The sequence below is a fragment of the Gobius niger genome, assembly GCF_951799975.1.
Source record: "Gobius niger genome assembly, chromosome: 13".
Lineage (NCBI taxonomy): Eukaryota > Metazoa > Chordata > Actinopteri > Gobiiformes > Gobiidae > Gobius > Gobius niger.
In genome coordinates this window covers 27528702-27545612 of record NC_136864.1, presented here as the reverse complement: position 1 = coordinate 27545612, position 16911 = coordinate 27528702, and the positions used below count along the sequence as shown (strand labels likewise).

General features: G+C 39.6%; 1 protein-coding gene and 1 long non-coding RNA gene across 2 annotated transcripts in view; one reads left to right on the top strand and one right to left on the bottom strand.

Moving 5' to 3' along the window:
- The window catches only part of LOC306973283, a 245424-nt gene that overhangs the window by 147539 nt on the left and 80974 nt on the right, over positions 1–16911 (top strand). The window lies entirely within an intron of this gene.
- Positions 1–16911, bottom strand: part of scinlb (scinderin like b) — a 32388-nt gene that overhangs the window by 9509 nt on the left and 5968 nt on the right. The window contains exons 2-9 of the mRNA XM_079570131.1: positions 15627–15814; positions 11122–11276; positions 8725–8886; positions 6274–6423; positions 4858–4947; positions 4606–4738; positions 2321–2409; positions 1312–1527 (exon numbers count right to left, since the gene is read on the bottom strand). Coding sequence (XP_079426257.1) covers positions 1312–1527; positions 2321–2409; positions 4606–4738; positions 4858–4947; positions 6274–6423; positions 8725–8886; positions 11122–11276; positions 15627–15807 — 1176 coding nt within the window. The 5' untranslated portion in view covers positions 15808–15814. The remainder of the gene's footprint in view (positions 1–1311; positions 1528–2320; positions 2410–4605; positions 4739–4857; positions 4948–6273; positions 6424–8724; positions 8887–11121; positions 11277–15626; positions 15815–16911) is intronic.

Sequence of the window (16911 nt, the reverse complement as noted above, 5' to 3'; positions counted from 1 at the left end):
TACCCAGTAAGTACAAATGAAAATGCTGGAAACGTAGAAGAAAAAAACTCACTATACAGGATTCTCCCAGGGTTGCTCAAAACTGCGTGAATGTAGTGAAATACTACTCTGGGAACAATGTAGTCGATTTTGCATTAATATAAGAATAATTTTTAATATAAGAATTTATCTGAGGAAATAATAGCGTATTTTAAAGCAGTACTAAGTAACTCTTGCCCCTAGAGGCCATAAGCGCAACTGCTTGTGTAGTAGCAAGTTACGATTTTTTAACTTATTAATTGTCTTGGAGAGTAAATACTACGCTGACAGGAAAGGCGAAGGGAGAGAGGGTTACTGTGCATCCAATTATACAATGGAATTTTTTTTTTTCACTCAAACGTGGCTGTAAATACTGTTTAAAGTGACGTTAGCCCACAGTTAGCTTTGCCCGTTAGCATGTTAGCTTCTTCTTCGTGATTCCATTAGTGTGTATTGCTTTCTCCGCACCGGGGGCAGTCAAGTTGCAAACATGGTTTTCTGTCCAGAGACACCAGGGGGAGATGAAAGACCCTCCAATCATCCCATAAACACTTGTATTACCCCCACAGGGACTACGGAAAGGATCTATTAAGGTAAACACGTTACTTAGTACTGCTTTAAATGTGAAATCCAGTGGCTGAAGAGCTGATATTATTTTTTTAAATATTTTTTCCATCCTTTTCCATCAATAACATGTGGTAGACTGAGAAAGAACAGGAAGCATGTTCCAGAAAGCGAACATGGGACCTTCTTGCTTTGAAGCAGGAACACTTAAAGAGGGGGTATTGTGCTTTTTTCACATAGCACCAGTCTATATCACACTACAATGTCTATATCACACTACAATGATGACCAAACCTTCTGTTGGTCTGTACATGCAGTAAATTAGAATAACTGCCTTGTATAAAATGACTCTCTCAAAATGGCTGTAGTGAATGTCTTGAAATAGGCCTCTGTCTCTTTAAGAACCTCTGACCCTTTCCGACACGCCCTCCACACTCTGTCTGTGGCATCAGTGGGGAGGGGGTTCTGCTGAGGAGCAGTGGTTGGTTACTCGGCTGGTGACGAAAGCTCGGAGGCGTCTCCAGGAGGTGGGGGCGTTCCTAGGAGGACTCAGGCAAACCTATCCCTAAAATGGCCGCCATCAGTTTTTACAGATTACTCACAAATACGTGAATGTGCCAAGGCAACACTTCAGGCATGTTTTTAATGGGGGAATGACAGAATAACATGTAAAGCTTAAGAAAGTAGATTTTGCATAAACCCCCTTTAACTAATACAAATGGCGCTGACCTTCACTTTCCCCTTGCCGTCGTCCACCATGCCGTGTTGCGCCGCCATGGCCTTGTTGGAGTGCAGCGTGGAGGCGTCGAACGGCACCTGTTGGACTTTGGCGACGCTTCCTATGGTGTAGGCCTGTGAGGGGCCTGTGGTCTCGTCTTTGTCCTTCCAGTCACCGAAGAACTGCTTAAACAGAGTGGTCTCCGCTCCGCCCGGGAACACCTCGACCTGGAGGAACCACATGGCAGTACAGGATGATCCCAACAGTAATGCAGTTTCCAAAAACATACTCGTCCCAAATGTGTCCAAACATGCTTCCAAAAAGATTTAGTCTGCAAAGCTAGATAAAAAAAGTACAGTTTACATTCAAATTAGGATTGCAGTTTAACTCTTTTTATGTCACACTGCAAAAATGACATCTTGGTAAGTTTAAATTACTCAACTGTGCCAGTTTACCCTGGAAATAAGAAAAAACGAGATTTATTACTTAATATGAAGCACAATTAGATGTTTTTAACTTTAACTAAGTGCAAAAGTAATAATTAGTTTTTTCTACTAACAAAGCAAATATTTTGTATTGAAGACTTAGATGACGTCATGCCGTGTAATAAATATTTGAACGTATTCATTTATATTAGATTGCACTACCCATTTCCCCAGGTCATAGTTAAAACATTTACAATCAAAGCTTAGGTAAAAAATACATACATTCCATAGATTTACAATAGGGCTGATCCATTGTATAAAAGAAAAAAAAGAATATTAAACAGAGAATGATACTGTATGTTATGAAACATTTTTTCATAATCAGACTTGGCAAAGCTATATTAAAAAATCTGAATGGAAGAAAATATGATTATGATCAAAATACTACAGAAAATAACCTGGTGTTTTCACTTGTATTTAGACCAACTTTACACCTAAACCCTCTATTTAATCATAGTTTCTCTAGATTATATAATTGTAGAAACTGATGGTTGTAATAATCATTATCAAAAGAGAAAAGAAAAGATTGCATTACCTGGATCTGATTGGAGTAGCCTTTGTCTTTAATAAACTTCTGGGCGGCCGACATGGCGGACGTCCGCTCAGTCTTGTTCGCTTTGGAACCTGATCCAAAACATACAACAGTTATTGCTTCTCATGACGATGGGAGATTAACCTGGGCTGTGCGATCCTGAATCCTGAAGTTGCAAATGTCAGTGCCATGTTGACTGCAATACTGTCCTCTACTGTACAAAAGCAACTTAATCTCTAAAAAGCTTACCCTTGATATCTTTGCCATAACTCAGACATCTAATACGATTGATAATACTAAAATACAGCAAAGGATTATGGTCTATGTAGTTGCTCTGCTTTTTACTAGGCTGGGACAAAACAATGCATTTGAAACTTATTCAGCATTATAATTTTTTGTTTTCATGCACAGTTTAAGCGACTTTTTGCCCTATGCTGCCGCCTCAATGCTTTTTTGTCCCAGGAAGACTGCCTGCTCTAATCTGTGCTCATTTATTCACAACAACCTTTTGTTAAAAAAATAAAAGTTTGTCAGTTTGTCTTTGTTTTAGCTCTGCTGCTCTCTACTGGTCACTAGCTGCCCCTTTTTGAACAAAACCAGAGGACTTTCACAAAGAATGTGGCAGAGCTGACCGCAAAGATAACTGAACACAATGGCAATGGAAACTTTAAAAGTTGTCTGTGTGACTTCTGAAATTGCTTTGTCATAGTAATGTCCTGAACGAATAGTCACATATTCCATGAAGACTGTTTAGATACAGACGACATCTTTGGAATCACCCCTATACCGTATATCAGGGGCCACCAACCTTATTTCAGCTGAGGGCTACTTTAAGAGCATTAAGTTGTTCGAGGGCCACCAGTTAAAAACAAATCCTAAAGACTTAAACGTACACTGTTCACTTATAGGATATTGACCCCATATTATATTAAAATAGCTTTATTTTAAACTCATACTGAGTCACAAGAACCGAAATAACTGTAGTTTTACAAATAAGATTCAAGAAAATTAAGTGTTTTACACTTTAGAAAAAGTCCCAAGGGCTACTGGACATGCCCCAAAGGGCCCCTGGGTGCCCACGGGCACCACGTTGGTGACCCCTGCCGTATATGGTCATGTTCGAAGCAGCCAGAGGGGGAAAACAAAGAGGGAAAACCTGAACTTCCTCCCAATGTCACCACCACTTTAACAAACGCTGCATTATGAATGTATTTTTCTGCTAAATAAAGATACAAAGACATGGAGAGGAGCAAAGAGGTTCAACAGCCCATAAATACTTTTTTTTTTTTTTTTTAATGAACAATGCTAAGCAGGAAGCTAACATTAGCTTCATGCCGTTTTTAACCTCTGTTGAAAAAATTGCTGTGAAAAAACATCCATATGGACCCGATTTGGCTTGACTTTCTTTCTTTGTGGAAAAATCTGATAATAGTCTGCCAAAAAACAGCTAAAAAGAGTGAAAAATTGTTATTCCCATCAGTAGTTTTCTTCCCCCTTGGCTAGGCCACGCCCCCTTGTATGACGTGTCGCCGCCTTTATGTTAAAGTTGTAGCATAATGTGGGTAGGAATGTTCAATGTCATTAAAGGGATATTTCAGGATTTTTGACATAGGGCCTCATTTCCTCATTATCCAGAGTGTTGCTGGTACCTGGAGATATTTTTTTTTGTAATTCATGCAGTTCTTGTGTTTGAAGAGTTTTGTGGCGCTAGGCTTGTGCTAGGCTATTGCATTTCACTGTCAGTTAGCCCGCATTAAAAACAGTCTTACGCACTCCACGGTGCACCTGAGGCAAATCACTTATAACACCAGACTAACCATATAAATGTCTGTGTCCATAGAATAAATTTTGGAATATAACTGACCTTGCATCACATGAATGATGACATTTTGAGGGACTATTTTCTAGCAGATCATTCTGCCGCTGCGCAGCTTATACAACCACGAAGCAGATGCTGCTCAAATATTAGTTATTTCAAATGCAAAATGGTTAAAATTATTCTATGGACACAGACATTTATATGGTTAGTCTGGTGTTATAAGTGATTTGCCTCAGGTGCTCTGTGGAGCGGGTCAGACTGTTTTTAATGCAGGCTAGCTGTTGTGAAATGTGCTAGCCTTTCACTAGCCTAGCGCCACGAAACTCTTCAAGCACAAGAACTGCATGAATGACAAAAAAAATATCTCCAGAAATCAGCAACACTCTGGATAACTAGGAATCGAGGCCCTATGTCAAAAATCCTGAAACATCCCTTTAAGGTGAAAGAGCACAGGGGAGGAGGTTGTGACCTTTCCACACGAAGATTTTCTTGTCCGCAGTGTTGTCCAGAATGTAGCACTCATCATGAGACAGCATGGCCTGTTTGAACGGGCTGGAGGGGGCGACTGTGGTCGTCTTCATGGAGCCCGAGGCGTCCGAGATCTGAGGAACATGGAATAGCATGACGTTGTAGTCTCCTTTTTGATGCTCCTCTTGGTGTGCTAACAGTAGTGAAAACAATGATGTGTAGTCATTAATGGTTTATAATTTGTCGCCCTCACCATGTAGAGGGCGGCCTTCTTCTTGTTGGTCTCATCCGCCTTATCATCATCAGGAGAGGCAGGGGCGATGCATGTTTTAGGGCCCAGGACCTGTAATATAAAAAGCAGTGATGAATACATGGCTAAATATACAGTAACATCAAACACAGCTTTATCACTATCTTACACTTTGTAGGTTAAGAAAGGCAATATTAATTTTAAAACAGCTTCTTCCCCCAAGGCCGTGGGAACCCAGGGTGCTGAGGGCGCTGCAGCCCCCCTTGGTGGATAGTTTGTGAACTGCAGGCAATATCAACCCCTTAACTCCCACCTGAACGGAGCACATTTTCTCCAGCTTTACCCCCAGTCCAAAAGCTTCTGGAAAAAAGCTGTGAAAATAGCAACAAAACTGAGACGAAAACAAGGATGAAAATGTGAAAAAAGTGAGAAAACATTGACGAAAAAGTGACAAAAAATGTACAAAAAAGTGAGGAAAATTTGACGAAAAATTTAGGAAAAAATGGACGAAAAAGTGATAAGAATTTGACAAAAAAGTGACAAAAAATTGACAAAAAAGTGACAAAAATTTGACGAAAAATTGAGAAAAAATGGACGAAAAAGTGATAAGAATTTGACAAAAAAACTGCGAATAATTTGACGAAAAAGTGACAATAAAGTCACGAAAATTTGACAAAAATGAGACGACTGCCCAACAAAAAAAAGTGATGAAAAAAAATCTGATATGAGGAAAAAGGTCAATTTAGTTTTGTAGGTCTTTCAAATGAGGCGTTACACTGGCCTACAGGATTTGCGTAAAGCTGAACTGGAGAAAATGCTCTCGGATCAGGCGGGAGTTAAGCGGTTAATAAATAGGATTTATGCACAGAAAAAGTATTTTGGGGGTACATTTTGTCCCTCAGCGCCACCCTCACTAAAATATCTTCCCACGGCTCTGTCTTCCCCTCCTCCTCCCCTGCCCGTCTTCGTTGTGCACATGTTTCAATAAAGAAGAACAAAAACAAAACACAAATAGACCGTAGTGAAGCTATGGCGAGTGTTTTTAACTTGTGATGAAAGGATTAAGCTCAGCAAGAGATCGAGAGGTGAGGAGAGCATTTCCTGGATACCTAGGAGCTTTTTGGGAGCTGCCGTCTCGATGTTAAGAGCAGCTACTGGAGACAATTCAGAGATGACTCAAAGATGTGTTTGCGGCTCAAATCACAGCTGCAGGTAAATTTTGGTTGAAAAATATTTTCGTTTAGTCTATTTATTGGTGAAATGCGGCGAGGCTTTCATAAATGGCTGCGATAGAATTGTGCATGAAAACCAAAAGTCTCTCCTAATTATATGTCCAGTTTTAAATGATTCTAAAGTTTTATTGATTGATTTGTGATATCGATGACAATTATCTTTATTCATTTTGAAATATAACTCCACCTTGGTGAAGTCCTCAGGCTCTTCCCCCTCTTCCACGATTTGCAGTTTAGCTCTCCCGTTCCTCTCGTTGTCCCGGATATCGATGGCCATCTCGGTCGTCTTCAGCCTCTCGTATTTGTTACACTCACTGCCGCACCACTGGTAGATATTCTGGAACAAAACGAAAGTATGACAAATGTGTCATAGTACAGACATTTCACAACTCACACTAGAATCAGACTATTTGATTTGTTTTATTTGACAGTAAAAATAAAAATCGACACTGGTGACCCAACAACTCAAAGTCTGGAGCGCCCCGGCTCCCTCATCATTCTAAAGACGCCAGAGGCCACCAAAATGATGAAAATTCCCAATATTTGAAATCATTTATGAGGTTTTACGGCTAAAATTACAAATAGAAATACATTTTCATTAAAGCTATACTTTTTTGCAGACAAGCTTTGGGCCCCCCTGCAGTACTCCTGACTCCCCTTGTTGGTCTACGGACCCCACTTTGGGAACCACTGCCCTACAATGAGACATTAAAAAGTGGAATTTCATAAAAAGTTTAGAAAAACATGGGTCAGATCAAAGATCAAATTTGATAGTGCCTAAAAGTGCATATGAAAGGTTTTAATGCTTTTGAAACATTAGACGAATAACATCTGTTATAAGTAAATAATTATCATTATATTTCAGTGATTTTTTTAATGAAAAAATACTGGGCAGAAAAGTTATTTTTATTTCAGTTTTAAAGACAGGAAGTGACATGATAGAGAGTTCCATAGCAGCTTGACTAATTTCCCATTGATATAAAATGGTTGGCACCGCAACAGTTTAAAATGGTTTGCCTATCTATGTCATTTCCTGTCAGTGGATGGAAGTGAAACTATGAACATCACAAAAATGGTCCAACTAAAGAAAGCTGGGTACAATTGTTAGCAAAATCTTAAATATAATTGTGTCTAATGTGTCATATGCACTTTATGCATTTCGATCCAATAGCCTACTAGAGGTGCCACTTTATGTAGCGGTGTGTTCGAGGCGCTGCGATAATCACCTGTTAGAGCGGCTTCAATAAAAACATAGCCCTGTCAAACGGTGTAAGTGGCTAAACTAAGAAAACAGGAGGCTTTCAGGAGGAGCGATGGACGTCACAAAATAGAAGCATAAGGACCATGTGCCACATGGTTTTGGAATCTTGATATGGTTTTACAGATTATTATAATTCTATCGATTCCTAGCACCAGCAACACAAAATAAAACATTTAATGCAATTTACAATAGGGGGACAGATGAGCAGAATGAATCTAAGTTGGAGTTCTCGTTGGTGCAGCCCTCTGACTCGCTTCAGGTTTTTCCTGTGGCCCCTTGTAAAGATGAATAGACTGCATTCACGTGACATCACAACATTCTAAAGAGCCTATAGTTTCACAAATTGAGGTGAAGACAATATTCAAAAACATTTGTGTGATGTTTGTCAGTAGAAAGGACTTTCAGCCATAAGATTAATATGTCAGGTTTGTGAAGTGTTCAAGAGTGTGAACACCACATTAATGATGAATGATTAATGTAGACATTAATGATGAATAATGAGATTCATCTTTGTTCATCAGCTTAATAGCTGAAGGTCTGAAAGACAACACATGACAATTCTTTGTTCCTCATGGCACATTATAGCGCCACCCAGAGGGCATCAACGGAAACTGAGGACAGGATCTAGGGCCTGGCCATGACCAGAGACAGGGCCGTCATGCAGAGTTAGGACAGCAGTGTCGTTGGAGAACTTCACAATGTAATTGCTTTCCAGTGACGGCCTACAGCTGCACGTGTACAAAATGAAAAGAAGAGCAGACAGGACGCAGCCCTGTATTTGAGGACCGTTTGTTGCTGGACACAATTGTAAGAAAGTCTAAAAACAGTGCAAAAAACTGATCAGGACATTCAAAATGGGATAAAAGATGACATATTAAAATGTAAAGTTTCATTTTGTTTCTTGCATACGCTTGTGGTTTTTCCAGATGCTTGTACACCGTGTCTAAACTGTGCACTGAGGGGGTCATTCACCAAACGTTTGCTCATGTGCAAAGCAGGTAGGACGTGCAAAAGTGGATCAGCAGCGCAGTCATTTTGGGATTTTTTACTCATGCATCATTGTCAAGTTTATATATCAGATTTGGGGTCCTAATGTAACTGTAACAAGTGAATTTCTCCTTTGTGAGATCAATAAAGGTTTATCTTATCTTATCTCTAATACTGAAATTCAGCATGCAACATCAAATGGAAAATCAAGTGCAAAATGAAAACAAAACAGCGTTTTTGATTTTTCACCTTGCACCCGCTATTTAGCACCTGCCTTGATAAATGACCCCCTGTGTGTTTGTGTCATACTATGAATCCTCGGTATGAAGTATGCCTTAAATAAATTGAAATGATAATAGCTTCATGATGATGACCCCCTGCACTCCTCACCTTGCCAAGGTCCAGGATGAAGCAGTCCCCCTTGTTAAAGGAGGACCAGTTTAGGGCGACCTCTGTGGCCCTCACTCTCCTGCGGCCCTTGACGTGCAACAGCCTCGTCACATCGGCGCTGTTGGATACCACATGCTTGAACCCTGAGGCCACGCCCCCTTTCTGCAACACAGAAACATTACTATTGCTATGATCTGCACATAACAGTGTCTCGTCATTGGTCCGGGGAAGGCCTGCTGGTTTTGAAAACATGGAGGGCACTTGAGAACAACGGTGAAGATGATTTTGCATACGTCCCCCCATAAAATAACAAACGCCCACAGTGTTGCTCATTAAAGTGGTAAACAAAGCCCCTATTTCAAGGACTGATATTTATTAGTCAAAAAAGGTTTGCTGAATGTCACCCCACACTCATCACTCCACTTCATGTTTAACTATCCTGGCTATGTAGGCTGACCAGAATTTAAAATAAAAATGGGACACATAATTGGACATTACAGATGGACAATCTAGACGATTGTCCATCTGGACGATATGTTAAAAAGTCAATGTTAAAGCTGTAGTGATCAAATGATTGTCTTGTAGTAGAGTAAACTTCATTTGCTAGAGAAAGGAAAGAATATCAAATATACATGATGTGTAATCTCTCTTTTGTAGTTCATTCATGCAAGTCAATTATGTTTGAGCGCATGACAATGATATCTTTCTTATGAGGTTTGAAGGATATTTTTGCTTATTTCTGATGGTTTGCATAAAAAATACTGCTTGATTATTGCCGGAAAAGTCCCCACAGGCAATGCAATATTCATTTATGTGAATATCTCCCACCCCTGCCTGAGACAGAACTTGTGTGAAACTGGGACAAAACAATAGTTATGAGATCAAGGGTTCAAAATTCGACGTCTTATTAGGGCAGTGCAATTAACTCATTGACTGCCAGCCATTTTCAAATCAGAGAGCTCCTCCCTGCCAGAGGTTTTTCAGGATATTGACTGTTTTTTCAAAAAGCTGAGTAAACGAAAGAGCAATGCCACCTAGTGACTCAATAAAATAACTTATTGAGTCACTAGGTGGCAGCATTCAATGTTCGGATTGTGTCCGGTGGCAGTTTGGAGGCCCTATGAAAGATTTTGTGTGTTTAATATTACTAGAGTAAAAATATTTAGTTAATCCAAGCTGAGGTTTATTTTATATGGTCATGTGACTTGATCTCAGAGGAAATTGAAAATGCAGACAAAACAACACAATCACAAATGTTCTCAAAGGGAAGTTTTAAGAATGAGCAGCGTCGATCACTTATGAACTTAGTAGAAAACTTAGTAGATTGTATTGAACATGTAGAACTCTTTGTCTATTGTTCTGTGGAACTCGCTTGTTACTGTCTGCACAAGCTTTTATTCCCTAAACCACAGTCATGCCATTCCTCTCAGTCAGCCTATTAAACTTTTCCATGGCAACCCTCACTGTCTCAAATGGAAGACTTGTTTCAGACCAAACTACGAGCAGGCCGTTCCATCTCTCCCAGTTTTCCTGTAAACAAGTTCTTAGGGCATAATTATGCCTAAACCAAAACCAGGACTGTGCCGAGGTGATTTACACGGCAATGGGAAACAGATGTACGGCATGGCTCTCTCAAAATGGCGGCCGCGGGTTGCCATAGTTGCAACAGTAGGTCGGTGGGAGCAGTAGGACACGCCCTCGGAAGTAAACAGTGAGGATTGCTTTGGACTTTAGGCACATTAGCTCAGCAATGTGGCAAAGTTCAAGTGTCGTGAGAAATTATTAACTACATATTAAGGTCAAAAAGATTACACGACTTTGCAAAAGCAAAGAATGTCTGGCCAAAATAATACACAACCATTTGGACTTTTTCCGTTGCAATTAATAATTTAAATAAAATAGAGAAATCTTTGAAAAGGAAAAAGTGAGGAAAAAGTATTAATGAATACAAGTAATAGTTGCAATTTTTCCAATAGTTTCCTGTTATTGTCATGAGTATTGTAATGAAAAAAGTTTTACTATGCTGCCTATTGAAAAAGTAACATATGTGTGTCATGGTTTGGTTAATTTATAGATTTATAAAAGCAAACAACAAAATGCATGTTGAGGTGGGGAATAAGGCCTAAAATGCTTGACCACAAGGATTAGTTTTAGGGCCTCCATTGTTTTGAAACATTCTTGACTATAACATGAGCTCAGAGCGAATAAGACAAGTTTGAAGAGATTTTGTGCATAGCTTCACAGATCAAGCCCTGCTACCTGCATTGCATACTGACACTGTGTCTTTGGGCAAGACACTTGATAGTAAGCTTGAGTTAGTCAGTGTCATTGGCGACTGGCCCAAAATGTACCCAGCACTTCATCTGCATTACAACACCAAAGCATTGCATATTTTACCTTGTACTTGATGCCATTCTTGAAGTAACTCATGAATTTGGTGGACTCGTGGCCCTGCACCTCTCTGTGCTGCTTTGGCCCACCCCCCAGGAAGGCGTCCAGCTGGTCGGAAAAGATGGCTGCCGCTCCACTCTCGTCCTGGGAGCACTCCTCACCTGCAGGAACACGAAAGAACATTCTTTCAGGAGTGTATAATACTCAACACAATACAATAATATTGTATAATAATAAGCACAATTTCCTCATGTGTGTGTGTTTTGGTTTGTTTTTTGGCTCAAATAAATCCGTGTCAATAAATAATAAAAAACATGATCACAAATGAAGTTAATAGCACTGCCAATGTCCTGGGACGACTTCAGAGTCAAAAACAAACAGCAAGGTTTTAAAATCACCTAAAAAGAAACTGGAGGCCAATGCAAAGAAAATAGGCCCAGGGGGATGTGCTGACATCTGGGTGTATTAAATTCAGAATTGATTTCATAGTATCCATTTTAAACACATCCAGGGGAAGTATTTGATCTGGTAAACTAATATAAGAATCATATCCATTTCAGAACACTTTTGTCTTCATTTCTCGTCTGCAACACAGAGGGCATTATATCTAACTTTTGGAAATCACTAATGGCAACCATTCAGTTTGCGTGAGCTCTACTCAATACTTTTTCAGACAAAGTATTTTGTTTGAAAATAGAAGAAGGCGAGTGCATCAGTGGTCTGGGAAAGAGTGAGAGGGTAGACCGGTGCTCTTCGAAGACTGGGCTGAGCTTTATAAGAATACATTTGCTGAGACTGGCTTGTAGAGTAGAGTCATGTAGCAAAAATAAAAGTCCTTTATTGAGTATGGACCAGCCTACGCGTTTCGACCGGACAGGTCTTCGTCAGGGCATGTGAGTATTTTGTTTCCTCAGCTGATTGACACATTTCGGTTAACTGCAGAACAGTGTTTATTTCGTCGACTAAAATATTTAGTCTTAATTTTCAAAGAGATATTTTTGACGACTAAAATTGGACTAAAACTAAATTAAAAGTTTTTCATGAGACTAAAACTATGACTAAAATGTCCAGATATTTTAGTCGACTAAAATAAGACTAAACAAAAACGAAAGGGAGAGACTAAAATCATCCAAACTTCTATTGACCGTCTGAAATCTATGACTCGAGAGTTCTGAGGAAAGGAACCCAGATCTCCACAGACTCCTCACATACTCTACACTCTCACTACGCCCTGGTGCCGTCAGGGCGCAGGTTCAGGTCCCTCCCTCACTTTCCTCCCGACCTCCATCCGCATGAATAAATGACTGTGGACCTTGGTCTATCAATGGCCCACTATATTGTTTTTTTTTTAATGTATTTATTATTTCTGTATGTTGTTGTATGTCTGTGGATGTACTGTATTTATCGGGCCCGTACTGGCACTTCTCCTGCAAATGAAGTTCCTAACGGATAAATAAAGTGAATTTGATTTTAATTTGAAAGAGCCTCAGATCATGTAAATCCTCTGCCAAAGGATCAGCTCTGAGCTTTGTTCATGTGAAGCAGCTCCATGAAGCAGAGGAATAAGATTAAATATGATTATAACGAATATTATAAATACAAAATCGACTAAATTAGTCCTACATTTAGTCGACTAAATTGACTAAAATTGAAAAGATTTTTTTGACTAAATCTCGACTAAAATGACATTACATTTTAGTCAAAAGACTAAGACTAAAACTAAATTAAAATATGTTGTCAAAATTAACACTGCTGCAGAAGTGTCCCTTTCTTTGTGTTTTATCATATCAGCTGTTGTAAAAAACTGGTTAAGAATTGAAAAAAAAAAGAAATGAAGCCATTCAGTTTTCCACTCCAGAAAAATTAAATATATTTTCGACTTGAACAAATCGGTTTTGAACAGATCAGCATATCTGAACATCCTTCCATAGCCCTGTGAGTCATAAAGGGATTCTGATGTTTGGCTTGTGTGTTACATAAACCTGGAGCATGGGAACACTCTCCTTGATACCTTTAAGGATTATAGACAGAGCTTCTCAGCTCTCAGTGCATGTCCGGGCTGAGCGGTGACAGGAAAGTGCACGCAGCAGTTGTGTAAGATGCATAAACAATTTAGTAAACATGCATACTTGAATGAAAGTATGCGAGCCCTTGAAACAGGACTCTGTTACTGTGAAAAGTCACAGTATGGAGCAAAGGATTCATTGTCTGCGTAGTTCAATGCCCTGTTTTACCCGGTGTGCACACAGGTAGTAGCTTTGGCTGTGCTCGTCTTTTACCACTCACTCATTTGACAACTTTAGAAGCACGCTAGAAGCTGCAATGCCTGCGTGATTTGAGGAAGCCGGGGCGACCACAGTATTTGTCGCAACATATTCGTTCTCGTGCATTCAGACAGACGCACTGGCTTCAGCCGAGGGTTTCCAAACGTCACAGTGAAGCCGCAGCAGCAGGCAGAAACAGGAAGGAACACGTGTCTTCACCGATGTGGCTGAAGATTTTGCATGCATTTCTGAGATATGTCTGAGCACATTTAAAAGTGACTCATGTTTGTGATATGACAGCGGGAGAAGCAGCTATAGGAACAAAACAAAAACAGAACATTTGGCCCCATGCTGTGTATTTTAAAAGTAATTGTGAAGAGGGGGGGGGGGGGAGAAGAGAACAGCGCAGATAGAAGATCCTGGGTTTCCCCACACTGCAAAAAGTAATGAACTAGATCAGAATAAACATCTCAATTTGAGCATAATAATCCAAATTTTGGTTGTTTTGACTAGTTAAGAAGTTGTTGGGCATTTGTCCCAGATTGTTTCACTTGTTCTGAGATGTTTCTGACTCGTTTCGATACATTTCGTCCTTATTTCAGGTCATTTTCTTTGCCAATGGGGGGGAAGAGAATTGGTCTTATCTCATTGGCAATTTTACTTTCTCATTTCAAGCGAGATTTACCCAAGAACTGGTCTGAAATGTCCTCAAACAAGCAAAGTAAACCTGGTCCGATCAGGAAAAGTGTCTGAATGAGTGAAAACCGCTCAAAACAAGAAACATTTCCTCAATTCAAGTCATTTAAGCCAATGCTTGATTTTTACTTTTTGTGGTGTATTAACCCAAAATATGCATATTAGGCTACAACCTTCTGACCAAGATAATGGGTCAAGATCTGAAGAAAGGACACATTTCCCAACGGATAAAGCTATATAAATAAAAATGTAGATACAGTCAAATCGGCAAATAAGCGGGCGGGGCTTGGTGTTGGGGAAAAGGCCTGTTATTGAAATCAGTATTTATAGATATATTTTTATATCTAGCACACACAAATAATGTCAGGTCTTTATCCGGTCCTCATGAATGTTTTGACATATTCTTACATTAGAAAATTGAGCAGATTGTCCAGTAGGAAGGAAAAACAGCCGCTCAGAGCTAGCCGCTAGCTATGAACAAAAAAAAAGAACGTGCTGGGCGTATTAATGTGCTGCAAGGCCGTGGGAACCTAGGGTGCTGAGGGCGCTGCAGCACCCCCTGGTGGATAGTTTGTGAACTGCAGGCAATATCAACCCCTTAACTCCAACCTGAGCCGAGCACATTTTCTCCAGCTTTACCCCAGTCCAAAAGCTTCTGGAAAAAAGGTGTGAAAATAGCGACAAAACTGAGACGAAAACAGTGACGGAAATGTGACAAAAAAGTGACGAAAAATTTGACTAAAAATTTGACTAAAAATTGTGGGGGGAAAAAGGACGAGAAAGTGATAAGAACTTGACGAAAAAATGTGAATATTTTGACGAAAAATGGACAAAAAATGGACAAAAAAGTGAGAAAAATTTGACAAAAAATTGTGGAAAAAATGGACAAAAAATTGACAAAAATTTGACCAAAAATTGCGAATAATTTGAGGAAAAAGTGACCAAAAAAGTCACGAAAATTTGACAAAAATGAGACGACTGCCCAACAAAAAAAGTGATGAAAAAAAATCTGACGTGAGGAAAAAGATCCATTTAGTTTTGTAGGTCTTAGCTTTCAAACGAGGCGTAACACTGGCCTACAAGATTTGGGTAAAGCTGAACTGGAGAAAACGCTCTCGGTTCAGGCGGGAGTTAAGAGGTTAATAAATGGGATTTATGCACAGAAAAAGTATTTTGGGGGTAAATTTTGTCCCTCAGCGCCCCCTAACTAAAATATCTTCCCACGGCTCTGATGTGCTGGGTTTACACACTGAATACTGTTGTCTTTCATCAGTTACACTCAAACCAATAATAAATATAATACAGCAAGTCATTGGCCTCAAGTCTCACGTTAAGTCTGAAGTCACACACAGTTAAGTCAAGTCTTTTTGGAAGCACTAGTCAAGAAGGTCCCAAAAATTGAGACTCGGGCCTGACCACTTCTGGAAAATACATCCGTAACTCAGCAATTGTTGAAGTAGAGAGTTTAGTATCTAGACGTAATTCACATGAACAGAATAAGGATGATAAAGGATAAATGTGCAGCTTTAAAGATTCCTTTCGGAGACGTACCGAGCCACATGTGCATGTTGTATATCTTGGGTAACGCGGTGTGCAGCAGCAGGTAGGCGTCTCCCATGTAGAAGGATCCGTGAAAGTTTTGAGATACCGGCTTCAGGTCAAGATTCTCAATCCTCCAGACCTGCAGACCGGCCTGCTTCCCTGCAGTCTCAAACTCCTTATGCTGCACCATCCTGGACCTGCTGAATCAGACAAGCAAAGACAGTAGGATTAATGCCAGCTGACGTGAGATGAACCGCGAGTGCACTGAAATCCCTTTTAAAATGTTCGCAATGTAATTCCTCATTTTTTTCTTTTTTCTTTTTCTTTTATTATTATCTTTATTTAAAAATTTTACATACAGGTGCACAGAATAGATAAAAAAACAACAACAAACGATTATACTGATAACAAATCCTATTTCTAAAATATTTGAAACATAAACCTGTTTTTGTTTTTGTTTTTGCTTTAACAATAAACATCTTACCCAATAATATTACACCAGGGGTAGGCAACGTCAGGCCCGGGGGCCAAATCCGGCCCTCCAGCACAGAGCCTCTGGCCCCCAATATGATTTTGAGAAATATGATGATGCAAATACCTAGAGTACACTAAAAATGAAAACATCGCACTTGGTCATATATAATGTAAAACTTTCTTTCAATATTTTCAATCTGAAACTACACGGAAACACACTGGAGTCTGTTGAAATTTGTATTATTGGGTTGTTTTGATCATAATTTCAGTCTTCAAAGAAAATCTACGGCTTGTTCAATAAAAACGTGTGGCAAATGCAATATTTTATACGATATATGACAAATTACAGTTTTGTTTGGGTCACACTTTGTCATTAAGGTAATGGCGGGTCTCGGAGCCGGACCACTTTAGCACAACCACATTTGCAGAAAATGGTTCATAACTGTTGGCTACAATAGTGAGGTCCGGCCCTTGGTGTTTTGGCTATGATGAAAATTGGCCCCTTCATGATGCAAACTTGCCCACCCCTGTATTACTACATTTATGAAGGATAATCCCCATTGTTTTCAGCCAAATCTGAACCGACATCCAAAACTTAATGCACTTGTTTTATTCCTGTCCATACGTCAGAAAGTCCTCCTCTTCCTCCTCACAAAACCTGCAATCGGAGTCACTCCCTATCTGCCATTTACACAGAGATATTTTTGTTGCTCTTCCTTTATAAAGGATTTTGAGTTGAAATGTTTTGAATGGGAGTCAACAGTAGTATGGTAAATTGTTTTAAAAATACAAGTTCCACAAAATTGGTACTTTGAACTGA